A 27,014-nucleotide genomic window follows, 5' to 3' on the forward strand; every position below is an offset into this window, starting at 1 on the left:
GTAATGTTAATGCAGTGCCTACACAAATGGGTAAGTGTTCAAAGACAAATGTCCAAAATTATTAATGAGAAATGCACATGTGACAGTGCCTGTCGTGTTAAGCCAGTAAACGAGACTAGCTGTCATGTGCTAGTTTCACCCTTGTGCCTACAGAGAGTTGCTGCATATTTTACTTCTTTTTCTAGTCATGTTTTCTGGGGCGTATCTGATTCAGGCTCTTATGGTTGTCTGCTGTTTAGGTCTTCATGTTGAATTAAGTTGCTGTTACCTTGGCCATATGACAGTTCAAAAAAAATAAAATTATAATCCCTTTAGGCAGTGGACAGACCTGATGGGTCAACTGATATACTGCACAATATGAGAGCATTTGATCTTTGGTGTTTTACAAGTGTATTATCCACAGGCCTAGGCCAGGGAAGAAAGGGTCACTGTGCTCTGGAGTGATCTAACCCAACCTTAGGTATGGGTGATCATCTAAGAGGATCTCAGAAAAAAAAGAAGAATAATCTTCAAAGTCTTCCTTAAGCTGGTAGATAAATTTACTAAAGGCATTGACATGGAAGTGACATACTGGTGTCTGGCCAGTAAGTGCAGTTCCATAGGATTGGTGTGGAAAACTAAAAGCATGTTGAGTAAAATGGCAAGTGAATGAAAGATGGTGGGTAGTGAGATGATGTGGCTTTAGTGATGAGTAGGGTGAGGGAGAGAGAGCATTGAATATTTTCTCATCTTAACACAGCTATAGTAAAATGCTCTATAGTGAACTGCTTCCTGCAAGAGAGATGGAGACCAACTGGTGAGAGAAAAGCAGGAAAAAAATTCAGAGGAACTGCAGGGGTTGTTTTGTGAGATTAGATTAAAGGAATTATGAATATGTATATCTTGGCAGGGGTTACACAAGCTAGAACTACAGGAGTGATCTCTAACAAATCAGAATACAAGTTGTTAGAAGAAATAACAAAATAGTAATTCTTGCATGACTTTTCCTTTTTTTGCCAACAGATGATAACTTCCCTCCTGATATATTTGCAGTGGGGTTTGAAGAGATGGTTGAATTAAATGCAGGGAATATTGTGAATGCCAGGTAAGTAAAAACAAAACAACAACAAAGAAGAGAAAAGCCATCAACAAAACACACAGAGGCAACCCCCCCTCCCCCCAAAAAAAACAAACACAAAAACCCAAATGACCAACAAAATAAACCCTCAAACCACAACTCAATACAAAACAACAACAAAAAACCCACCATCACAATCCAAATGCATTCTGCTCCCCCAGAGGAACCAGCCAAACAAAAGCCTCCACAGTTGTTCTTTTTTATGGTCAGATGTACAGAATACTTTCTTCCAATCCTGTTGCTTGTAATCATAGCTGGAAATATGTTTGCCATTAACAAATGGCACTGGGAAGGTGTTTGAAGTGCTGTTTTTCTGTGAACTTCTGTACAGTGGAATATATGTTTCTAAGTCTCTTAAATCAACATTGGCAGAGAAGAATTCTGATGGTTAACACTGATTTAATGCTTGTCCTTAAATCCCTGTCTGATGTTGGAAAAATGTGCTCAGTGACTACAAACATAATTGGCATTCTTGTGGGAATTTTAAAATGAATTAATGTTTCTGTGGCTAATTGTGTTTATGAAAATTATGGCTAGAGAAGGAGTTAAAGGCAAAGCCTGAGCTTGGCATGTCAGCATGCACAGGAGGCTGTTGTGTATACTGGTCCTTTTGAATCTGGATTGGGGTTGGAAGAATTTTCCAATGTGGATCCATCAGGCTGACCAGTTAGTTCTCTGTTTTGGGAATGGCAAGTTACAGCTACAGTCATCTCCCAGTCAGGGAAGATCTCCTTTTCTCTGTTACCACAAGAAATCTTACAATTCATGAGAATGACATGTATTTTTGTTTTTATGGCTATGATTACTACAATCTGCTTCCAGTTATCCCCAGTGAATAGGGATATCAAACATCATGTGAGCATGGATCTTTCTAAGCACAGTAGACAAAAAGCCTCTCATGTCCAGAAGTAGGATAACTGTTTCTGTGTGCTGTGCCTGGGCTCACTGACCCTGCTAACTCTGGACTGGCTCACAAGGAGGTATTAATCTGATTCTGCCATGCATCCATCCTACAGCACTTCCAGTTCCACAGCCTAATGGATGTCTGTAAAGCTGAGGCACAGTTAATCTGCTCATTTTATTGACTGCATGTGGTTTCTTTTGATTCCATTAAATGATTTTATGTTTGTTCCAGTACAACAAATAGAAAAATGTGGGGAGAGCAGCTTCAAAAAGCAATTTCCAGGACTCATCGCTACATTCAGCTGACATCAGCACAGCTTGTTGGTGTTTGTCTTTTCATCTTTGTACGACCATACCATGTCCCCTTCATCAGGTAAAAAACAAAACAAGAAAACCCAACCACCCCACCCAACCTGTGTTTTCAGTAACATCTGTTGTTGGAGCATAGCCAACAAAGGGTGGGGCTGGTTTTTCAGCTTGGTGGGGACTGCGCAAAACTGGTTTCTGGTCTCTGCTCAGTGTGGGAGACAGACATGTTTCCCGGCAGCTGTAGGCTGGAGTCCATCCTGCTGGGTAGCACAAAGGCCAGGCAGCCCCAATATCTTCCTCCAGTTGAGCTGAGAAGCCGGGCATGCTTGGACAATCAGGGTGTAGCACCTTGTTTAGGTGCTGTCTTTCTGGAAAGGGAATAACCTGAGCTAGTAAGTCCAAGAGTTCAAATGAAGGCAAGCGCCTCTTCCTGAAGGACATGTTTTACAGGACTAGTTCCAGACCTGAAAAGAATGGTGGAAAATGTGGAAAGGGAAGTGAGGGAAAGAGAGCTATTTTGCCATGTGACATTTTATAGAATCAAGAGCTTTTAGGGCCCATTAAATGTTTGTCTCTCCCAGATGTTACAAGAACCGGAACCACGTGCCTAGTCAGGAGGGTTCAGAGCTGTGTTTCCTCAGCTTGCTAGTACCAATGTCCCTGGAGACTGACCAAACTCCTCTTCCCCCTAGAAGATTACCAAGCCACAGAGAATATCTGCATTAAAATGCAGTGGTCAAGAATTGTGCAGGGTGAGCATAAATAGGTAGGAAATAAGTAATTAGCCAAAACTACCTTTGGGCATCTGTCTGACCTTGAAGTCTAGAGTGGTCCAATAAGTGCCATATACCCCATATTAGGGCACTGATAGGCCACTGCATTTTGTGATCAAAATATCAAAAGCTGCCTCTTTCTTCCTTCTGATCTCTTATCCACTGAGAAGATCAGTGCAGAGCTTGTTCAACATCAAGTGCTGTAGGCTAAGCAGAGTAATGCAATCCAGGTAACTGTGGTGGTCTTGCATTGCTGCCTTCCCAGTAATCTTTCTTCAGCATGATTTTAAAAAATTACATGTTTCTGCTGTCATGAAGCAGTCCAGAGGAGAATTGTGTCTGCCAGTTTTTGACTTTTCACCTGGCTTAGAAGAAATTTGAGTAATCCAGCAGGAAGTGCTTAACTTAAATGGAAATCAGAAGCAAAACAGCACAGTGGCTCTGCTGCAGCTGTCAAACTGGATGTAATCCTTTGAAATTCCAGAGGAAGAGGGAAGGGTTTGATGTTGGTAATCAAGTTTCATGAGTTAATGCTGATGTGCTGCTATGTGTTATGTGAGTGTAATCAAACCTAGCCTGTATGCTTGTGTAGTTTTTTCCCATGCCCAGAAAAGGAAAACAAAAATTATCAGAAGTGCAAAAGAAGGCTTCTGTGCTTACAGAAAAAAAAAAAAAGCTTAAGCTTTTTTGCTTACCTGGGGGTGTCTTCTGGTAGTTTTTTGCAGTCATGAAAAGAGAGAAAAAGAGGGAGAAAAAAAGATAGAAAGGTGGGGATAGAAGAAAATCAAGAAGGGAGGTAAGAGAGCTGTAGTGTCTTACATCATTCAAATCATGAATGCCTGACAGTAACTGAAATAAAACTTAGTCCACCTGCCTCTTACTTTAGCAAGTAATATTCTAGTCCAGATCTGCTTGACTTATGTCTAGAAAGTAACATTTTCTCACTAGGAAGGGCATGCGTGGTGCTGGGGTTGGTTACAGCAATGATCTTGTCATTTACTTACCTGATCAGAGAGGCATGCTTTATTCTCAGAGTAGAGTGGCCATCTGGGAGAAAGTATCCTGCAAGCAGGTGGTCTGCTTTGCCAAGTCATTTTTCTGTAGTGAAGTGTATGCTAATCATGACATTGAAATGCCATGTAATTAAGAACATAAAGACCCTAAGCAATTTGTCATCAGTACAGAACTCATTTTAGGAGTTAGGTATAAATAGTTGTATCCAATAATCACTGATTTTATTGCATCTGATTTAACAAATTATGGGTTATGATCTTTAATTGACTGAAAAATCTGGCACCAACTGCGAAGTTGGCTTTTAACATGTAGTAACACTAATGAAATTGTTAACTGCCTGAAAAACAGATTGCTGTATGTTCAAAACCAAAAGGGAATGTAATAGTAAATTTAGTTATTGTCTGTATTTTAAAGATCATAGTAGATTTAAACTTGAAAAATATGTTTTGTAGAAATTCCCAATATTTCGGAAATAGTGTCTTGCTCATCTGTTTGGAAGAGATAGAGGAGGGAAATACATTCAAATAGTTTTATTTCTCTGCTGTTGTATTATATTTACTTTGAAACACAAGTATGTGAGCATCATAAACCAAAAGATGAGCCTAAGACAACAAGTTTTCTGGAGGGGAGAAGACATGGCATTCTAAACTGGCTTTTCCTTTATGTTGCAGGCAAACCTGATTGAATGTTTGTCCCTGCAGCGCTTTACTCTCTTGTCTTTCTATTTTTACTTTTTTTTTTAATATAGGGATGTAGCAATAGACACCGTGAAGACAGGAATGGGAGGAAAAGCTGGAAATAAAGGGGCAGTGAGCATTCGTTTTCAGTTCTATAGTACTAGTTTCTGCTTTATATGCAGTCACTTAACTGCTGGGCAGACTCAGGTGAAAGAAAGAAATGAAGATTATAAAGAAATCACACAGAAACTCAGCTTCCCAATGGTAAGTGTATGTGCATGTATGCTAAAAAAAAGTTGAGATAGAGGATGTATCTTTGCATTATGAAAGCTGATTTCAGGCTGTCTTTGATGACAGGTCATATCAAGGAAGTCATCTCAGTGCTATGGAGAATGGGCTTGTAGGACAATGGTAAAACATTTCACAAGAGACCAGATAACACCCAACATAGCATTCACTTTACAAATGTTCTACCCCTTTCAAAAAATATAGTTGCTGCAGTGCTTGAAAAGTCCTTGCATTTGAACGGTTTTGAAGTTTATCATTCACAAAAGTGCAACTTAACTGACAAATCTGTAAGGCCTCATGGATAAAATCTAGGTGTCTGGCTAGAGAGCATAATATCAATAGCACTTGCTGGCACTAGTTAGTAACAGTACCTAAAAGACCATCCATGCCACTCAGAACACGAGTGCTTTAGCTGCTCCTACTCGGGTATGACATACCAGTTGTTGGCCACTGACACGGTACTTTCTGTTCCCTTCACTTTGTCCTTACAAATGTGTCACTTCCAAGGAAGGCTGTTTGGCTTTCCTCAGTGTGTGGCAAGTAGGCTTAGCTGCTCTAGCTGCACTATTGTATGTGTATGAATAACTTTTTCCCTAAATTGTGTCAAATCAATCATCCTAGTGTTTTATTTCACACTTGTCTCCTCAGGCCAGTAGATGACTCATGAGATTTAGTAGCAGTTCTCCTTTGCTGCCTTCAATGTTGGTTGCTTTAATTTCCACAATATTTTATTTCTCAGACCTCCCTGGAGAGGTCCTAAACCAAGGAGGGAATGGACCAGCTTGTGTATTCTGGTTTGTCAGCAAAAGATTGCATTTAGGTTGCAAAGCATAAAATTTTAACTTCCTGTTGTTTGCAAGGTTTAGAGGTTTGGCACATGCAGCGTATCAATAAGTTGTTTTATGTAAGAACTAACACTGAAAGTCTGGATGTCCTGCGTAGAATATCTGTTCCAAATGGCCATAAAGTTGTGCTCATGGTAGTTTTTTCCTTTTAATACCTCATTAGCTATTTTATGTCCTTTACATTTGCAATAGCTAAATGTACCTCTGTTTGCAATGCATAGAAAGAGTGCCCTCTAGTGCTGTGACAGCCACAGCACTGGTATGATTTCTTTACAAATCTGAGTATTAGAGGTTTATAGCTTAAAGGAAAGGAAGGAGGAAGAAGGAAAAAAAAAACAGAAAGACTGGTTAGAGGATGGGATGTAAAATTTAGAACTGGAGTGAATTTTCATTGACGTTTTATTTCAATACATTTACCAAACTACAACAGGCACATAAGATCAAATTTGGAGCTTGTTCTTACTCAGAGCCTATGTCATTGAATATTCCTTGGTAGCAGAAGCACATTTTGTGCTATATTTAGAATATGTAAACATATGTGGGTGAAATGTGTTAGGGAAACAAGCGTATGTTTTTAATATTCATGATAGCCAAATTGTGAATATAAAGCAGGGATCCTGGCTTAGACATACCTTCAGGAAACAGGGGTCAGAGCCTGAAACTCTTGTTTACAAATTCAGCTCAGCTGGATGCAAAAGACAGTGAAGGAACTGTTCCATTTTAGCACAAGGTGGATTTTAACAAATAGAATGTGACAAGTAGGTCCAGTATTTAGTAATTCAGAGAAACTGGGTTCTACATTTCAGTGCATTTAAAATGTGTTTTCATTAATGTGATTTAACATTAACAGTATTCTGTACCTCCAAACTAGGGGCAGAGCATGTTCTCACATGACTATGTCTTCTGGTGTGGTGATTTTAACTATCGCATTGATCTAACATATGAGGAAGTGTTTTATTTTCTCAAACGTCAAGATTGGAAGACACTTTTGGAATTTGATCAACTACAACAGCAAAAATCCAGTGGAAAAGTAAGGCAGTGTGTCTCCTTTCCTTGAATACCTGTATTTTGGTTTGGTCTGGTTCCTTGAGAGAGTAAAAAAGTTGCCTTTTCAGACCCTTGTTTGTAGTACATGAATGTACTAATTTGTTTAAAAATCAGAATGTTGTTTGTTTGCAAGGAAGCAGATGCATGACAATGGCACCTACCTCATCTGTGATTTGATCAAAGAGACGGTATTTGTCTTCATAGATTTTTAAAGACTTCCATGAAGGGACTATTAATTTTGGACCAACATATAAATACGACGTTGGCTCAGAGGCTTATGATACAAGTGATAAGTGCAGAACCCCAGCCTGGACTGACAGAGTGCTTTGGTGGAGAAAGAAACTGCCTTTTGAAAAAACAGGTGCGTAAGATCCTTCCTCCTCCTTTATCTGAAAGCTGTTTTAGATTTCATCCAGAATCCGCATAAGGGTGAATGGTGAGGGAGTGAGTTACTGAGTTCTGGACATAAGGGAATTTAATCTAGTGTATGGTGAAGAAGTGAGTTAGTGAGTTCTGGGCTGTCAGTTGTCTTTAGATGTGTCCTGTAGGCTTTGTCAAATTGCGGTAGCTTTACTCTAGCAGATATTCTTTCAGCTTCACTGGAATAACTTGTAGGGCTAGAAAGAGCCATTTCTTCATGTGAACAAAGGGCTCATGCTAGAGAATTAGAAGGTGCTGGGAGTTCTCTCGGGAACGGAAAATAATCCAGCTATAGCAATCTAGAAATTATTCTGTTGTTTTTCAGCAGAATCATTAGTCCACGTAAAGTTCCCATGTTCTAATGGCTAGGTTGTTGCCACTGTTGTCCTCAGCAGATGTATAAGCACTTTTCTGTAATTTCTTCTGCCATAGTAATTCTTAGGAATATTTTTGCTAGCTCCTGGAATCGGGGGTGATTCCATTAATTAGTGTTTGTTAAAGTACTTTCTGATCATGAGTGGCCAGCACAGCAGAAGGGCTCTTTTCACTTGTTATTCATGAGTTACACGAACAAAATAAAAAATATTTCTTTGTGTGTCCAGGGACAGTTTTCATAACCGTTCTTTCAGTCTGTAGGTACATCCCCTGGTGTGTATAAAATATGAACAAAATCATATTTAAAGTGTAATTGCTGGAGAAGTAGTTTAGTTTGTGCCTGCAGATTTGCTTTTTCACATGCCTGGGAACTACTGCTTGGAATCCAGATCATACCATGAGTACACTGATGGTAAAAGGTACAAAGCAAAACTAGTGCATTCAAAGAGTATGTGTCAGTGTGATACAGAGTTATATGCTCTTATTAAAGGAATGAAAAATAATGTAAAATGAGGACCTTAAACCATTGAAGGAGATGTAATCTGGGAAAGAAAAACTGTGTGAGATACAATAAGGAAGTTAAAAAAGCCCTCTTGTGCTGGCTGTTTTCAGTTTAGGAGAAGGAAGACCTTTCAGCATATTCCTTATTTTGCATAGCAGGTCTTGCCTCTGGCAAGAATTTAGTTGATGGAGTACACACAGAATGTAGGACCTATCTAGCCAAAGCAGGTTCCTGTCTTTAGAGCTTGTAGGCCTCCCACAGCTAGCTCACATAGGTATATACCTGACCCCTTGTCTGTTCATCCACCTTCCCACCCCTTCAAAGCTTTTCTAATTATTTCACTACCAGAGTTCCTCTCCTTTACTGCTAGTGCCAAGGCTTTTCTGCCTCTTGGCTCCGGTTCTTTTGCCTTTCTTTTGCTGTTACAGGCTAGAGGATTATTTGCCTTCTGAGAAGAAAGTGTACCCACAGTACAAGTGTTTAGGCATGAACATGATATTCCATATTAACTCATTTTCAACTCCAGAGAAAAGAAATGGAGTTGTCCATTAGCCTAAACAGTGACCTAGAACCTTCCTGTTATTCACAGCAGTATAATACTCTGGCATAATGTCTAGAGCACTTTGTCACCTTCATGCATTGCAAAAGAAGTATTCAGAGGTTAGATTTGCATAGGTTTGCTTTCTCCCATATCTTGCGCATTATTTCTCCAATCCCTGTGTATTCAGATTTACAGCGTGTTTTTCAGGTACAGTGTCTGTTTGTATGCTCCATAATGGGGCAGGAGCCAAAATCCTAGCATGACAATGTCAACCCAGATTGTACAGGCAGTTGATTGGGTGACATTCAAGCTAAACATTTTACAGGTGTCTTTTTCTAGTGATCAGCTGTCTCTGTTGCACTCCCTGTCCTTTCTGTATTTTTGCCCCAGTCCCTAGCTGGTAAATATTTCAGGATACAAGAACAAAAATACCCCACCTCCTACTACTAGGGTCTGTAAAGTGCATCCTAATAGAATAACTCTTAACTGTTAGTACAGCTAGTTTTGAGTGAGTTTTAAATCATGTTTTGTGCTGCACAGCTGGAGAGATCAATCTTCTAGACAGTGATCTGAATGCTGAAACTAAAGTCAGGCACACCTGGACACCTGGAGCCTTGATGTACTATGGGAGAGCCGAGCTTCAAGCATCTGACCACAGGTAAAGTCCTAAGCAAATAATGAAAGAAAGGCACTAGGTAGAATGTGTCATATTGAATTATGAAGCATTCATAATGTCATAATTGTTGTATTATGGTTGTAATACATACATTGTTGTAACAGGAATTACACTCTTATTCTGCGTTTATTATCCATTTGGAGGTTTTTTTTTCCCCTCATGGTATGTTTTATACCAGGGGGAAAGTATCTATGGTCTTGTGTTGACTTCTGCTGCACTGTGATGTCAGCAAGGATTGGATAAGCTGTAGCAACAGATAGAGAAAGCTGAGGGCTTTCTGTTGCTTGGTTTTGGAAAGCTCCAATAGCAAAACAAGCTGCTCTGATGGGCTTCCGCTCAGCTTGCCATGGCGGAGGACGAGGCTGGGACAGTGTGGCCTGAAGAGATGTAAGCCATATGCACAGGGCTAGGCATGACCATTTCAGAGTAGTGAAGTGTTGGGCTTTTGGGCTTCCCTTAGAAATGGAGATGGGAGAAGCAGTTAAAAATAAAGACCAGTGCCCCTGGTTGGTCCATATCATTAACTTGTCTTTAGGGATATGAATGACCTTTGTTAAACTTGTTCACTGCCTCAAACAAATTCTGTAATAAATTTACACCCTGAAAACTCCCTTGGATTTGGAATAATCTTTGTCTCACCCTTTGCATGCCCTATGGAAGTGCTACAGTATTTTTCCTCGTAGCAGCGCTCAGTGACCCACAGTAGCTGGCTCTGTGCTTCTCACAGTGCTTCTGCATGCAAGAACTGTTCTTTATTCCTCCAGCAATGCAAGAACGTGGCTCTTGCAATCAATTTCTCTGTGTCAAGGCTTTGACATTGCTGTCTTCCACAAAGCACAGTGGAACTGCTGCACTCATTATAAAGGACCCTGAGGATGCAATTGGTGAAACATGACTGTTGTACATCATTGGTTTTCTATTTCAGCAAACTTGACTGCAGAAACTGTTTTTTAATTACAGTCAGCAGGTTTGCTTTCCCAAGGTTTGTGCTGGAAAAAGGGCTTGTGACATATGGAAATGCATTATGATTCACAGTGCATGTAGAAATACTTAACTATTTCTATGCTTCCCCCCCCTTTACTATGTCTTTTGGGCTCTGCTATTGTTGCTTCCACATGTTCTGGCAATGCATATTTTTAATCTACGGCAAGTAGGAGGCACCAATTCCACTTGCTGCTCTCTGTGTATGTGCAGGTGGCAATCTGAGAATGTGGATTGCATCCACTGAGATGGAAGCTTTACTCTTTCAGAGAGCTTTCTCAGTTTTATTTAGATCTAACACACAGAGGGGTGATTTGTAAAAAGGCTGAAGAAGTAAGTTTGCAATGTTGGCTGCTTATAATGTGATGGATTGACATATGTTTGCTACATAACCAAATTATACACTTAGAGTACTTTGTCCTGTTTTTGGAAGAAGGCATCTTTATGTGGCCTTGTCTAAGAGAAAATAATATATTGCCTTCCTTATCTATAGATGTTTGGGAACACAGTTGTTTGATAATGAGTGAAATATCAGGTTTGCCAGAAGTGCTACACACAACTGTTATTTGAATTCCTTTACAGTCCTTACTGTTACATTCAGCTAATTCAGGACTGGTAAATATATTTAAAAGTGCTCAAGGCACGATTCCGCTGCAGGAAAAATGAAACAACCCACCAGACTCTGAGTTTCTGGGTTGTATTGCCAACCACAGTGCTCTTTTGCAGTGAGACCTTAAGTAATCTGTTCCGCTTCTCTTTCTGAGGAGGTCATACATAATGATCACTTCCTTCTAAGGCATAGCAGGCTTAATTAAACATTTGCGATGAGATGTAACATCATGGAGTTAATGGTCATAGTTGTATAGATTTCCTGTTGAGTGATATTGATCTTAATTTTAAATAAGCATTTCTCCTTTGCTTTATATAGGCCAGTGTTAGCTATTGTAGAAGTGGAAGTTCAGGAAGTTAATCAAGCTGCCCGTGAGAGTGTTTTCCAGGAAGTGTCATCTTTCCAGGGACCACTGGATGCCACAGTAGTGGTAAATCTGCTATCACCAACACCAGAAGAGAAGAATGAATTTCCTGAGGACTTGCGTACAGAGCTTATGCAAATGTTTGAGAATTATGGCACTATTGTTCTGGTCAGGTAAGTTTGGGATCTGAAATGGCATGTCGGCTATTCAAGAACATAGGCTAGAAATTCCCTTTTTGTCCTGACAGATTCTAATTTTGTATTAGAAAGCAATATGCTGCATTCCTTTCCTGCATGCTGAATTCCTCATTAGAAATTGAATACAAGTGTTTTGAATACTTTTTACCTCTCATCAACCTGTTAAAGAAATAGTCTAACAGTTCTGTCAGCTGAGTGGAGGAGAATTTTATCTGGTACAGCACCATAAAGCAGAGGCCTTGATGTGAATCATCACCTTTACATGCAGGCCTCATTTCTATGCATTGCCTCTGTTGGCAGGGCCCTGCCTCACTTCCTCTGAGGAAGTGCTGCTCTCTTCCAGCACTGTCATGCTCACTAAGATTTCCTAGCTTGCTCACCTTTCTTTTGGGAGTCATTTTGGTTGTTTGTTAATAGTACAGCTTCTTGAAGTTCCATCACCTACTGAGTTTGAGAGGGAGAGTGCAATGTGATACCTTCTGGCAGAGCAGTTTAATTTCATTCTGTACAGGGCTCCAGCATGTACAGCTCCTGTACAAGGCTGTGAGACTTCTGTTTTGAGAAATAAAGGCAAAAGATCTGGTAGTTGACCTCGGAAACAAGACCAGAAACTTGTTTGTATTATATTAGACCTGTTTATTAAGGGAGAAAACAGATGACCTCTTGTATGGTCTTATGAAGTACGAAATATAAGTTGAGGGTTTAAAAGCAACCCTGCAGGAACAGCAGCATCACCTTGTTTGTGAAGAAGTGGAGCAAGAAAAGAGTATGCTTTGGTGGTTTAGTTTTGGTTTTAATTTCCTCACACCTTGAGAGTATACCAATTTTGGGGAACATCACATGTCCTCTGAGGTGAGGACCTATGACATACATGAGGGGTATGGAGAGCTATGGAAGTTAGTACAGAGAGAGGGCAGATATCAGTCTTGGTCAGACCTGTCAACAGCTGCTGAAATGTTTGTACTTTTGCTTCTTGGGCAGGCAGTCCAGTCAAGGGCAGGGTGCTGGGGTCACACAATGCAGGGTGGGGGAGAGGAAGAGCTGAACTGGGATTCATAGATCATGTTACTCCCCCCAAAATAGTGTTGTGAGGAAAATACAACTAAAACCAGATATATAGCTATACAAAGCTATCATGCTTGCCTTTAAGGCTTTTTATTCAGCGGTGAAGTAAAATGCATTGTTTTTAATCCTCTACCCTTTTTTCCTAGGATCAGTGGAGGTCAAATGCTGGTGACATTTGCAGACAGCAAGTCAGCTCTTCGTGTTATGGATATAGATGGTGTAAAAGTAAGACTCTCTCAAACCTTTAATAGGAATTTCATAACAAATTTCTCAAAATTGGTTGCTTAGAATAAGACAGTTGAGTTTCTATCTGTATCAAGTAGTATTATTTTAAAGAAACTTAGTGCTCACAAAGTCCTTAGCTTTCACAGCTGCTGAGGCTTTTAATGCAGGATTTCAGTTTTGGAGGGCAGGAGGTGACTTTTCTTGGAGATCTTAAGGAGGCCTTAGGATTTGGCCTTTGGTACCAGTGCAGAATATATGGACTTGGCTGTTGCTCTGGCACTTGAAGCAGTTCTCCTGAGATAATATGTGACTTCATGCTGTTGCCAAAGCATCCTCACGATTGTGGTTTGGAGACTTTTCATTACTCTTAAGTGTATCAGATAAACTCTTTCTACCAAGCTGGAACAACATGATTCATTGGCCTCCATGGCAAACTAAGCATTAGCAGTAGGCATTTACCTTCCCATCCCCTGCTCTTCCTTTCTACACACATGCTCTACAGTTCATCAGTCCCCTCATTTATGCTGATAAAACTGTGGGGCTGCACTGTAAACTTAACACTCAAGTAACAGTACAAGCCAAAATGCAGTTGCATGTGTGCAGTGTCTAAAGGTGCTGGGAACCTGACTCAGGAACTTTCCATATTAATTTTGTTTCAAAGCTGCTGGCTTGAATACATCTCACCCCAAATGTCATGAAGCAACACATATAAGCAGTTGCGGTCTTAACCTGTTTAATACTATACTTTCCATATACATCAACCATCATATTTGGGATTATCTGAGCAGAGAATCTCCTTACAGGTGGCAGCAAGTAGCAAATTCCTGTGTATTTTAAAGCTACTGACTCAAAAATGGAAGCCTCCACATTATTACTATGACAGTATTGTTCTGATGATATTGGATGCTTCATCAATTTCCCAAGTATTTCCCAAATGTAGCATCAGTGCTTTTGAGCTGTGAAGCTAATTTTCTTTCAAGAATATTGTTACAGCCTGAACACTTGGTTGGGGGGGTAGGAAGAGTGCTTCCTTTTCATTTAGCTTCCTAAATGAAGCTAGTTGCATCAGTTTCTGAAACAGTTGTACAACAGACTGGCAGCACTTGCTTATTCTCTTCAGGTGTTCTCATTTTGTGAAGCTGCTTGGCAAAGGGGAAACCGTTCTTTCTTTGCATTAGGTTAGAGGCAGAACAGTGAAGATCCGGCCCAAGACTAAGGACTGGCTAAAGGGCCTTCAGGAAGAAATTGCTCGAAAACGGGACAGCATTGCACCCGTTTCTCCCACGGCAAACTCCTTTCTTCTGGAAGAAAATTTTGACTTCTCAAGTTTGGACTATGACTCGGAAGGTGAGCAGAAGGATTCTAAGTGAAATTGTGGGAAATGGTTTGCTGACTTTGATTGCATAGAGAAAGTACTGTAGGAGTGTCAGTTATATCTTAATCTGGAATGAAGCCACAATTCTTAAAAAGAGGATCGTAACTAAGGCCATGACCTGCCTTGTGCCTGGATAGAGAACTGTTGCTGAGATTGTCCTATCAATTTAGTGTTACAGTATGTGGTAGCAAATCCAAGTTATGGTACAGTTGTCTGTATAGAAACAAGCTGTAATGAAACACATGGGTTACACAAGAAGCTTGCCCAACCTATATATTAAATGCATTGACTAATAGTAGAGAGAGACCGAGAATACATTTCCTCGCTAATTCTTTCTTACTTAATATTTTAATTCAGGTGATATAGTGGAGGATGAAGATGACTATTTAGATGATACTTTGTGTCAACACCTAGTAGATAACACAGCAGAAGATATGCCTGAGAGCTCTGGACAATTTGCATCCACACCTCTTTCAAACAAATCTGGACCCAACCCACAGCTCTATAAAGGTAGAGTATCTACCTTCCTTAAAGTAAGACCTGAAAGTTTCTCCTTTTGTCTGCATTTCCCTGTTCATTTCGATTTTCATTGTAGGTCCTCCAAAGATGAGGATCATCTTTTTGGTACATGCTCACGCTCAACCTCTCCTTTGAGTTCGTGACAGTAGCTGAGGTCCTCAGGCATAACAGCAATACAAATAATAAAGCTTACATCCTCCTTCTCTGTAGCCAAGGCAAGAATGCTGAGAAATGCTGGTTTCCTTTTATAGTTAGGAGAAATTAAGTCTTTCTATCCAGTGCATGTTGTTTGGCACCAGAGTATACCACAAAAAAATGTCTGTTATTTTCTTATTAGTGAAGGACTGAGCAAAATCAAACCAAAGGAATCCTGTAGATTCAGTGATGGGCTTGGCTCTGTCCTTTGAGCAATAGCTGTGGCAGTGCAGTCAGGTGTAAGCTGGGAAGTACAGGAGTGGTTTTGTTCTAACAGCATACTTCAAGGAGGCCTAAAGTTTCTTCTTTGTTCCTATTTTATTTGAAGTTGAGGTTCACACAACAGGTATATTCATTCGTTTAGTGCTTCATAAATTTGTTACCTTTTTTCCTGGTCACCTGGCTTGTTTGTATGTTAATGGGAACTGACTCAATAAAGAGAAGATAAAGCTGTGAAGAGAATACTGTTAAAAACTGCAGCAAGAACCAGTCAAACCAGTGGAGGTCTTACAGTGGGATGTGATCAGGTCATGCTTTGGTGATCAAGCATTGACAGGCTGGGTCATGCACTGAACACTTCATTGTGACAGCAAGTGGTTCAGTAGCTGTCATTCTGTGCTCTCTCAGAAGTGCTTTGTCTTCTGACATACAAGTGAAAACTTTAATACTTTCAACGGCTGAGTCAGAAGTAAGAGTTCAAAAAGATTAAATTAAATTCCTAACTTTACACAGATTTTCCAAACAATCAGAGTGATATACAACTTTTTTGTCCACCTTGAGTCATGCTGAGTGCAGTCTGGCCAGACCCAGAAACCTAGCCCTGAGTTGAGAAGTAATCTGTCATTATTAAATACTGTGAAGCCAATCACTTTGTACTGTAGGATGACTTGCCCTCCAAACACCTCTGGCCTACTGTGTGATGATTCATTAAGCTACAGAGAATTGCAGTGATTCTTTTCACCCGCAATAACTCTTTCCCACAAAAAGTATCACAAAGTAAATGGAGATTAGGTAGTTTGAAGGAGGTCAAGGTGCTGTCACACAGCTCAAAATATTATATATTCAATCCATCGTGAAAGTCTCTGCAATTTCAGATGTGTCCATGAGCTTCCAATTCTGGCTGAGTAACTCCCAATCGAAGGTATGATGGTTGTATAGCTGATGTTAGACACAGATGGAAACCAGTGATGGGCAGAACAGTGTGTATGTATGTTTCTGAGGTCAAAGAAGGGCACAGCCTCACAAAACTGATGTCACTGGAAGCCATAGCCTAAAACCAGCAGCCTTTTAGGGGGATAGAGTGGTGATGGCTGTTTTTTGTCTGTGTTCAGTGTTACTGCCAGAATTTCAAGCCATGCTTTTAGGGGCCTGCATGACTCCTTGCATCCTACTGATGAATGTGTATTTGCAGCTTAGAAGTATAGAAAATGCAAAGAGAAAGGGGAAGGAAGGTTGGGCAGATCACAGACTGTCTCTGTGGCTACCATCCGCTGCTGAGTGGGAGATGGGAACTGTGAGGCAGCTCAGTATTCCCTGCAGAGCACAGCCTTCTGAAAAACAAGAACTTGTGTAAAAATGCCTCAAGTATGACAGACTGCTGCTACACAGCTCCTTCCCCATCCTCTTCAAGCCACAGGGACAAAATTAAACCCAGTGAATTTTGGAGCCCTAAAGAACAGAGCTGCATGGCTGGGTAGCCATGGCAGGGTAAGAGAACTGAATTGAAAGCCCTCAATATAGCAGAGGGGGAGATAAAAGCAATATCACTGCTTCTCACTTCTTGAGCTGTCAGAGGCTTAGGCAGGAGGAAAGACTGAAATTACCTAGTCATGTAAGAAGATGCAGCCAGGGTTTACCAGACTGAGGCAGTTGTACTCTGCAAAACAGAGACGTAACATGTGAGCCGTTCAGATTTTTCACTGGCATAAAACAGTTCTCCTGAGCACATAAAGTTGTCTACTCTTCAAAGGGAAATTCCTGTGTTCAGGAAGGAAGAACAAGGGATTGGCCGTGATTAACTAGCCTCCTTGTGGCTGTCATGACAAAGTTTGAATGTGAACAGGTTGCCACCAGTTCTTGCTGTGAAAAGCTCAGAACCTAGTACGGTGACTAATAACACTGAAATCAGATGCAGGCAGTCTTTGTGTTGATATAAACAGTTAATAAATGCTGCAAAAGGGGAGAGAGAAAAGTGTCTGACAAAAGCGTACATGTTTCTTGGAGTGGGAGCAGGAAGACATTTAGTGAAAGCAAAACAAGATGAAAGGAGCCGCAGCATGTTGCTGAGATACCTGGTTGAGGTTTGCCATTCATAATTCCCTCTCTCCTGACCATCTGAATTTGGTGCATCTCACCCAGCAGGTATCTAATACAGATTCTTCCTAAAATTTTCCTAGATGATTCAGACCTGGCCAATCTGAAGCGGGAGCTGGAGGTGGGTGAGGAATGCCATCGCCGGCCTCCAAGCAGGTCTCTGTCCATTCCTACCAGGCCTTGGCCACTTCAGCCACCACAGAGGCCTCCCCCTCCAGGTGAGTTTAACTTTCTTTAACCTTATGTTGGCACAGCTGAACAGTTTTGCTGCCAATTGTAGGTGACAAAGAAAGTAATACCTTGTTCTGAAATGTGAGGCTGTTGAGGTATTTACATTTGCTTCCCAGTCTGTTTCAGCCTGACTGTGGCTGCAGTTAGTGGGAGAAGTTTGTCCTTAAGGTGACAGATTCTCCACAAACAAATGCCTTTAGTGAGGATGGAATGGCCCATATGTTCCATACTAACTCAGATTAGTGAGTTAACCAGCCACTTTGTGGCAATAAAAATAAATATCAGTGTTCATGCCTGTTGACTTTCAATGTCACTGAGTGTTTTCTTACTGTTTCTTTGTTTCTGACTTAATTGTAATTTTCCTGTTAAAAAGCCTTGAGAAAATATGTGTTCTGGACAGTTTTTGTCCTTTCCTGTTTTGCAAGCAGTTCTTGATTCTGTGTTTATGAGAAACAAATGCAACATGGATTATAATTCTCAGTGAGGCACAAAGGGGAAGTCATGCTCTTCACCTAAGCTTTACCCACCTGAGATGCCATCAGTGCTATGCTGCTCCTGGTTTTATGGCTACTTTTGGGTAAATGCTGATTGGTAGATCTGCATAATCATCTGCACCTTCTGTAGGACACAAGCTGTCACATTTTTCTTGCAGCCCTAAAGTCTCTCTTCTGTGTATATTTTTCAGTCTTAAAAGTTCTGTCAGACTTGCTACTGAAAGATGAGTTATTTGGGATTATTCACATTCATTTCTAAGTCTTGTTGCACAGAAGTGACAGCTCTGGTATCTGTATTTCTGTGCCTGGAACTTGTGGGGAGATTCCAATTGGACACAGGAAATTTTTTCACAAATGGAACAATCAGCCATTGGAATACTCTCCCCAGGGAAATGGTGGATTCCCCAGTGCTGGACACTTTAACGATTCAGCTGGACAAGGTGCTGGGACATCGAGTCTAGGTCATGCTTGCCTAGAAAGGTTGGACTAAATAATCCTTTAAGTCCCTTCCAACCTGGTGTTCTGTGATTGTGTGTTAATGCTCAGCTGAGGTTATTAAATGAATTAAACGAAAGCAAGACTACCTAGGAAATCGCTTCCTGAAGCAGTTCCAGGTTTCAGCATTTCATTCTGTTTTGATAACTTTTTTCATCTTAGATTAGACCAGTAATAATTCAGCCCATCACTCCTAGATTAAAGTGTCTGGCCTTTGACACTCGGGCAGAGGAACTCAAAGTCCCCAGTATCCTATGGGAACACCTTACCCAATGTCTGTCCCTGGAGGAGCAGGGAGGGTGACAGCATCTTTTTTTACTTACCACAAACAATTTCAAAGCACATTGCTTTTGCTCCATTGCAGATAAAATGTTGGACCAGTTCTTGAATGTAAAAAGCCATTTTTATTCCTCTTTCAGCTGGAACACCAAGCAAAAAGCCCCCCTCAGATGGTTCCCTCTCTCCAGAAAGCCACTCCTCCTGTTCCATCCTGGCAATGGCAAAGCTGCTACCTGGAGCCCCTCAGCAGCCAGTGAGTCCTGCCACTCAGTGTGGCCACTTAGTGTTGTCCTGATCACCCCCATCCATGTGGACACAGTAGCCACTGAACACCACGTACATGGCTGAAAGCGGGTAAATTTAGGTTAGATATTAGGAAACAATTCCTCACTGCAAGAGTGGTGTGGCATTGGAACAGGTTGCCCAGAAAGGTTGTGAATGGTTCCATCTCTGGAAGTGTTCAAGGCCAGGTTGGATGGGGCTTTGAGCAACCTGGTCTAGTGGGAGATGTCCCTGCCCATGGCAGGAGGGTTGGAACTGAATGATCTTTAAGGTCCCTTCCAGCCCAAACCATTCTATGATTCCGTGACACACCTCCTGTACAAAGAAGGCAGTCTGTCACATGCCTGAGCTGGCAATGCCGAGATGAACTTCTTTGTACTGTAATACTAGATTGTAGGACCTGCTCAACACCAGATAAATGTTATTAATTTGCTAGGAATTAGAGAGGCCAAAGAAGGAGAGAGAGTGGTGCAAGACTGGGGCACTGTTGGTTTATTCCACCTGCTGCTTTTTGGCAGATGCTGACTTGAATTTTCAACGCCACAATAATACGCTTTGATTCTTTTCTCACCTCTTTTTTGATGGGCCATGCTAGTGCCCAGAATACAACTCCTGACCATTGCCAGCAAGGCTGCTAGCCCTCTGAGGAGACCAAGACCAGAATGTGGGAACACCTCCCCACTCCTGTCTCACTGGATAAGAACCCCAGAGTATTGAACAAGGGATGGCTAGGGGACCAGCTGTCACAATAAACCATTGGTCTGTCTGTTTAGTGGTAACAAAGATGTAGTATCTTCCAAAAGACCCCCCCACCATTGCTGTATTATTGATTGATTGTTGAATAGCCACTGGCAAAACCAGAGCTTTGCAGGTATCTGAGCTTAGGTGTAGGATTACAGGCATACTAGAAAAATCAGTTCTCTCAAGATCACTCATTCTTGTATTTTTTTTTAAGCCTAAAGTCCGGACTGGAATAAGTAAACCTTACAATGTCAAGCAGATCAAAACCACCACAGCTGAGGAAGCAGAAGCAGCTATTAGATGTCTTATGGAAGCTAAAGGAGGTGAGCACAGAAATCTTTATTTAAAGAAAAGTGCAGATGTATTCATCCGTTCCATCATAGCCCAGAAGCGCATATTTCTATTCAGAAACTCACCTGAACACTGACATACACATTCAGGCAAGGTTGTACTTGGTATTCTCTGACAGGTTTGATAAGACTAACCTTCATTTCCAAGATGACTCAAGTTGTGTATTTCATTTTCGAACCCATTACTAAGAGCACCTTGAGCTATTTTATGTCAGAATTAGTCTGAAAATTCAAAGATAAAGATGGGATCTTACTAAACTGACAGTACCTGTGTTAGCTCAGGGTTGCGTAAAGGATATTTGCTGCTCTATCTGGTGAATGCTCACTAGTCCAAGTAGAACTAAAAAGCAAGTACAACAGTGGGAGAAATAAGCTGGATTCTGTTCGTATTTGGGCAGCAAGTATAGTTGTAACCTGGACAGAATCTTGCACTACTGTAGCTTGAATAGCTGAGCTAAAAAAACATTCTGTGTTTAGACTGTTTAATCCCTGGAGAAGAGCTTCTTGCAAGGGCAAGTTAGAGCAGGAAACCAGCTTAGGTACTGAAACTCAGGTGGTGCGGAATATACCCTGCAGGGCTGCAAGTTGTCCTTCTGCTGATGCTGTATGAATGAGAAAGAAAGCAGCATGACTCTGAAGCTCTCAGTTTAGAAAGAAAATATCCCCTTTCATGTGTAAATGGAGCAAATGCAGTCTGGAATAATCCAGTTTAATTAGAAATATCATAAAGGCATCTTGATGTTTGTTCCTCAGAGAGTACTGTTCATTTGGCTTTGAAATCACATTTACTCTCCATTGATTTTGAAATTCACATTAAGCATTTCACTCAGGAAGCTTGTCCTGTCAGCATCACTTTCAGTCTCTTGTGCTGTACATCCAGTTGGCATATGTAGTTCTTCCCAAAGTACAAGATGTGCTTAGCAGCATTACCTTGATTTTCCAGATAAAAAAAAACAAGGCAAAAGGAGACTCACGACTTGAGTGAGTCCAGTACTGCTGACCCCCAGCCACTGTTTTTTCCACTTGGCCAAACGGTGGCACAGCACTGCTGACTTGGCATGAAATTATTCCAGGCAAGGGAATTTTTCCCTAACTGCCTCGTACAGATGTGATGGGATTGCAAGGGTCTGGATTTATTTCTAAAACCTGACTTCCTGGCCTGAGACAGCCCTTTAGGCATGCACTTTTTAGGAAACATGACTGAAAGAAATTACCTTGAACCTACATCCTGATCAGGCCAAGACACTGTATGGTTTTGCATTTCAGGACTACAGGAAGATGCAGTAAAGCCTGCTCCAACTAAAAACCAGTCCTTCACCAAAACAGAGCCTCTTCCCAGCTTGACAAAGTCAGCATCATTTCAAGGGTCACAAGCAGGACCAGTGCTTGTGCCCCATCGCCCACCACCCAAAGTTCCAACTACGAAGAAGCCAGTACCACTGCAACGGACCGGAGTCAAGGTGGAAAATGTAAGATAGTTGCAGCAAAATGCATCGAGCCTCCATTACAGAACATGAACGATGGCAGGAGGGGTGGCCTGTTAAATAGTTTTGTGTATGAAGTCCTGTCATTTGAAGGTCTTAGCCAGCAGGCACTGAAATGATTTTGTGTATTGAAGTCACCAAGGCATAAAAATGTAAGAAAGATCAGAAAGAAAAGAGAGCCGCGAGTTCCTTACTTGTTTGTATTCAGCTTTTCTATTTCTCAGTCCATTCTTTTAGATTCTGTTATTTTTCTTCTGGTTTGTCTAAAGCTCCTCAGGATTTCAGACTCATCCCTTCTTTATCACAGTGTTTACTTCTGACCACATCATGAGTGGTCTGCTCTGTAATGATTTGAGGCAGCTTCATCAGTATGCTGTTCTGTATCCTGTTCAGAGACATCTAACTTTGCTCACACACCTTGTAATGGAAGTCAGCCTTTCACTTTGAATGCTGGATTCTACTCAATAGTTCTTAAAAATTCAAGCCTGGAGGTCTCTGTCAGGTCTCTACAATAGAGATAATAGTTCACCTCTAGAACTGCTAAAATGATTATTTAATGATGAAAGCAATTTATGTACAAAAGAAAGACAAATCTTTTATATCCTTCCTTTGACAAAACCTGTGCTAGAAAGCTCTGTTCTAAGTTGCTGGGATTCCTGCCTTACCTTCCTTTGTAAAGGCATTCACCCCTTCCCTATAACGGACTTTGCACCTTCTGTACTTTTCAAATTCACAGAAGTAAAAAACCCAGAGCACAGAGTGCGTGCCCTTTCCTTAAACGCTCAGTAACAAGGAATGGTCGGGTTGTGTTGTCACCATTCCTAGGGTGCTCCTGAAAGGCACTCAGAGGGTTTGCTGTTTTGGTGTTAGTTACATGAGATGTCCTGCAGGAATCTATCTATTTCAGTTTGACTCTGCTTCAGGTTTCCACTTCTTCCTCCGAGTGAGTTCAGATGGGAGTTGTGTACTTGAAAACCTCTACCCAATCCACCTCTATCGTTCAGAGAGCATGCAAGCAAATGCAGGCCACTTATTGACAACATATAGACAGAATTGGCAGGAGATATGTCCATTATGAAATATTAAGTAAATATTTTGGCTGCATTGAAAAGCCTGTATATTTTAATACTGTGAAAGAATAATAAAGAATTAAATTGCTTTCATTCAGTCACACAGAGTTGTGAGAAACCTGAAGCAGCCATTTCCTTCCTGGACTGGGCTGCATTTATATAGTTTTAAGTGGTGAATATATGCTAGACTGTAGTTGGATAGCTTACTTTTAGTTTCTGTTCCTAGCATCACTGAGACATGACAGAGCCATTAGTGCATTTATTGGGTCAACTGAAGATAATTGTTCTTCAGCCTTATCTATTGGCATATACCCAAAGGTATGTGCTAATTTTGCCCTCCCTATGCATTCTTGCTTAAATAATATTAGTCAGCAGAGAGATGTTACAAGTAAATAACTCCTCAGAGCTGTGTTAATTGGGCCTGGAGAAAAATCCTAACAGGAAAGAGACTCGGAGATGTATTTCTTATATAAGGAGTGAACAAGCTGTAGTGTCCTCATCCTCAGCCAGCACTCTGTAAGTGTCCAAGGCACAATATGTGAGAACAGAACCAAGCAGGTGCAGTATAAAACTGCACTGTCAAGCCTCCTCTTTGTACTGCTCTTTTTCATTCCAGTACTGTCAGCTTCTCTCAGTAATGCCATCAATAAGACTTGCACTAGCAGTGACTTAGAGTTAAAGATACCCTTTTTAGTCTCACATTTCTTGTTCCTTTTTCCCCTCAGGCCACATCTACAGAAGAGCAGTTTGAACAACAGCCATCAGAGTCTCCTTTTGGCTTTCCAGAACCCCCTCTAGAAGCTGGACCTATTCTTACTCCAACCAGGATTACTCCAGTCCCTAAACCCAGAACCACACAACCTGGGAAGCCTCAGGAGAGCAGGGGGAGCAGTGAAAGGCAGGCCCCTTCCTCCAACATGGCTGACGCCATTGCACTGCCTTCGCAAAATGCCTCCTTTGCCCCAAAGGTGCCACCAAGAAGAAAGAAGTCGGCTCCTGCAGCTCTTCATCTGCAAGTTCTCCAGAGCAGCGACAACCCACTTTTTAGTGGGCTGATGTTCAACTCCAACAACAACAATCCTGGGCTCTGCCCTCAGACTCGGGATTCTCACGGCCCCATGCAGGCATCTCTCTCAGCTCCTGCCTTCTCTACCAGCCCAGAAGACAACACAGCTAAGCAGCTGGCACCAAGCACCACAGAATTGATGACCAACCTCCAGTATCCTCCTGTACCAGGCAGCCAGCATGCACAGCTCTCGGATACCAGCTTTCTTGCAGAGAACACCAGTCCTTTGGACCTGGACCTGGATTGTTCCTGCCCTCTTTCTATGCAGGTGGCATCAGCTTCTCCAGCACACACTCCAGAAAGTCTAAAACATCCCAGCTTGAAAGATTTCAGTCACTGGGTTACATTTAGTGATGATGAAGACAGTAGTGGCCTGGCAGAAGGATTCAACAAACTTCTTGTCTTAGAGCAAAACAAAAATAGCTTGATGAAGGCAAATACTGATTTAGAATTGTAAAATTTTGTCCCCTTATTGTTCCTATAGAAATTGTAATTGTAATGCAAAATCAATCTATCTTTTGCACAAGGATTTTTATTTAAGGGAATAGATTATCTGTCCAGGCTACATTTCATGTTTAAAGGTAAGAATTCTGCCCCTGGAGGGACATGTATATACAACCTAACCTTATCTACAGCTTGTTTGAAAAGTTCTTTATCCTAAGTTATTTCTTTTTATTAATCTTAAACATCTTAAGATGTTTTACTTCATTTCAGGTACAAATCATGTATAAGAATATGTAATGATGTACGGATAAAAGACCCGCAGAAGAACATTTTCCTGTGAAATTTATGTATTAATCCATTTCTGCCACTTGAAATAAAGCACCCTTATCTGAAATAGCTGGACTGCTGCAGTTATTCTGGAATGGACACCCAGAAGGAGAGTAGCTAGCGCTATAGCTACAACAGTAATGCTAGCATTGTTCTGCTGCTTACTTTCTGTTGTGCAATCAAGGCTTAAGCAGTATCTTCTTGTAGATCTCAATAGCTGTGGTGTTGGCAGGCCCTAGTACTTGCCTTGTTAAACTCATTCCTGTGCTAAAGTAAAATGCACGCTGTGTGCTGTGAGGCTGTGCAGCAGAATCAGGAGAAGTGGTCAGCAAGAAATGTCTCGTTTTACTTGACCAGGCAAGTGAACCTGCATATTACAACAGACCTCTGTTAAGTGAAGTGCTGTGCTGTAATAACATGCCTCAACTGTTCTAAAACGACTGGGGAGCTACTCAAAACACTGCTCTGACCTACAAAGAGATTAAAGGCATCCCTAGTAGGTTTTCTAGCACAGTTCCAAAACTCACCATAGTTTTCATTCACAGCAAGCCAATGCAAAACAACATACTTCACAATGAAATAGCACATGGACAGTGACAGTCCCTTTTTGAAGAAACACTGTCATCTGCTCATGTATCAGCTATGGAAATACAGTGGAAATATGGAGAGTAGTTGAGACCAGCCGATGGCCTAAGTCATTGACGTATTCATGTCTTATGCTAAAGGCAGCTTGGTAATTCAGTAGTTGTGTCCCTGTTCCCATCCTGTGCTTTGTAGGAAAATGCCATGGCAATCTTTTATTCCCATGGTGCAGATGAGGAAAGAGCTGCTCTTGGAACTCAAGTCTAAGCATATGCATCACAGGCTGTTACATACTGAAACTAAGCCACAAGCACATGACTGGGAACAGCAGGACCCTCCTGCAGTGGGGAGCAGTCTCTTGTAGCCTAATTTGCTCACACTAAAACTCATCTTGAACCCCAAACCAGTAGGCAGGTACAGGGTGGAAGGGTGAGGAACTACTGCTCTGTGTGCTCCTGCTCATCATCAGCTATGCAGTCTGTTTTGTACCAGGGAAGGAGTTGCCATATGAATACCATTCCCACCCTCAGCACCTGTGATAAAGCTGTGCTGCATCAGGGGATCACTGGCCATGAGCTGAGAAGGCTAAAACCTAGAACTAGACATGGGCAACCATGTCTAAGGCTGCATTTAAGAAGCATGTGCACCACTGTAAAAAAAAAAGCTTTTGCTCAGGGGCACCATGCATCTGCAAAGGGAGCACACCTAGGAGGCAGCTGCAACACAAAGACTACCACGCAGCTACCATCATCTTTCTATGCAGTTTCTCACGACAAGAGGTTTAAAAGATGATAATGTGCAATGGTTCAGGCCACGACAGCACTGATAGGGGAAGCAGCCCCTGTTAACCACTGTGGACACCAGCCAAGTACTCCTGCGTGACTGTCCTGCTTCTCCCTTACATGCACCCAGTGTTCACTTACCAGGGTGGGCTGACTTATGAAGTATTGCTCAGCCCAATGCAGGCTTGATCTTCATAATGAAGTCATCTCTTGTTTATTAGCAAGGCAGCAGTCACGCTTCTCAGGAACCCATGATTTGGCAAAGATAATCCATAGTGCTAAATGTGTCTTACTGCTCTTGCTGCCTTGCCTGTGCAGTAAAACTATACCCTGTGGATGCCATTTGTTCAAAGCAGGCAGTTAAAAATGACAAACAGATTGGAGCTTGTCATGGTGACTTCTTAACAGAAACACAAAGATCTTTCTTTTATTATTAAAGGACAGAGATAGTTTTTAAACAGTTGGTGAAGCTGAAAACAATCCCTTGGGGTTTTTCCAGGAAAGGTGTATTTTAAAAGTTCAGAATTAGGATTTTTTTTAATATGAAAATCAATTTGCTTGTTAGCATCTTGGAAACTGGAATTCAGCAATTTTGTTACTTGTTATGCCTACCTGTTTCACTGCTGCTGGCAAATTTTGGACACAGCACGTACCCTATCAGAGCAGATGCTGCCTTTATCCGAGCACCTGCCATCCTCCTCTGCGGCCTTCTCTGCCAGGCACTTAACTTAAAAAAAAAAATCCCAAATCCTTCAAAGGGCAAATGCAGTGCTAAGCTTATCTGAGTGCCCATTTAATGTGGTGGGAGGCTGGTGAATAATGCTGAAGCCAGACAGTTGTTTTCCTACAAGACAACACAAAGCTGTAACCTCTTCGTCCTCTTCCTAACAGAAAAGATACGGTAAATCTGTGTATCTTTTGAAACAGAAGAGATACAGGCACACTTCAGTATGAAACATCAAGAAAAGTAAAAAAGAGTATGTTATATGGCCATAGCTAGTGCTTTCTGCGAAGATAATTAACAGCTCTAGGACAGCTAATTTACATGTTAATGAA

At 41.3% G+C, this 27,014-nt stretch overlaps 1 protein-coding gene across 4 annotated transcripts in view; it reads left to right on the forward strand.

Moving 5' to 3' along the window:
* The window catches only part of SYNJ2 (synaptojanin 2), a 66,526-nt gene extending 41,865 nt beyond the window's left edge, over window positions 1-24,661 (forward strand). For 3 of the 4 annotated variants that reach the window (XM_062640840.1, XM_062640842.1, XM_062640843.1), the window contains 15 exons: window positions 1,003-1,084; window positions 2,253-2,393; window positions 4,865-5,057; window positions 6,798-6,956; window positions 7,178-7,334; window positions 9,352-9,469; window positions 11,397-11,615; window positions 12,851-12,929; window positions 14,108-14,276; window positions 14,662-14,814; window positions 17,415-17,549; window positions 18,971-19,083; window positions 20,068-20,176; window positions 21,470-21,672; window positions 23,483-24,661. In XM_062640840.1, the coding sequence (XP_062496824.1) occupies window positions 1,003-1,084; window positions 2,253-2,393; window positions 4,865-5,057; window positions 6,798-6,956; window positions 7,178-7,334; window positions 9,352-9,469; window positions 11,397-11,615; window positions 12,851-12,929; window positions 14,108-14,276; window positions 14,662-14,814; window positions 17,415-17,549; window positions 18,971-19,083; window positions 20,068-20,176; window positions 21,470-21,672; window positions 23,483-24,280 (2,828 nt within the window). In that variant the 3' untranslated portion in view covers window positions 24,281-24,661. The remainder of the gene's footprint in view (window positions 1-1,002; window positions 1,085-2,252; window positions 2,394-4,864; window positions 5,058-6,797; window positions 6,957-7,177; window positions 7,335-9,351; window positions 9,470-11,396; window positions 11,616-12,850; window positions 12,930-14,107; window positions 14,277-14,661; window positions 14,815-17,414; window positions 17,550-18,970; window positions 19,084-20,067; window positions 20,177-21,469; window positions 21,673-23,482) is intronic. The other variant, XM_062640841.1, reaches the window with a different exon arrangement.
* Window positions 24,662-27,014: the final 2,353 nt, after the last annotated feature.

This window comes from Pezoporus occidentalis, unplaced genomic scaffold (assembly GCF_034315485.1).
Source record: "Pezoporus occidentalis ecotype Australia unplaced genomic scaffold, CSIRO_AGI_Poc_V1 ctg67, whole genome shotgun sequence".
In the NCBI taxonomy this organism is placed as follows: Eukaryota; Metazoa; Chordata; class Aves; order Psittaciformes; family Psittacidae; genus Pezoporus; species Pezoporus occidentalis.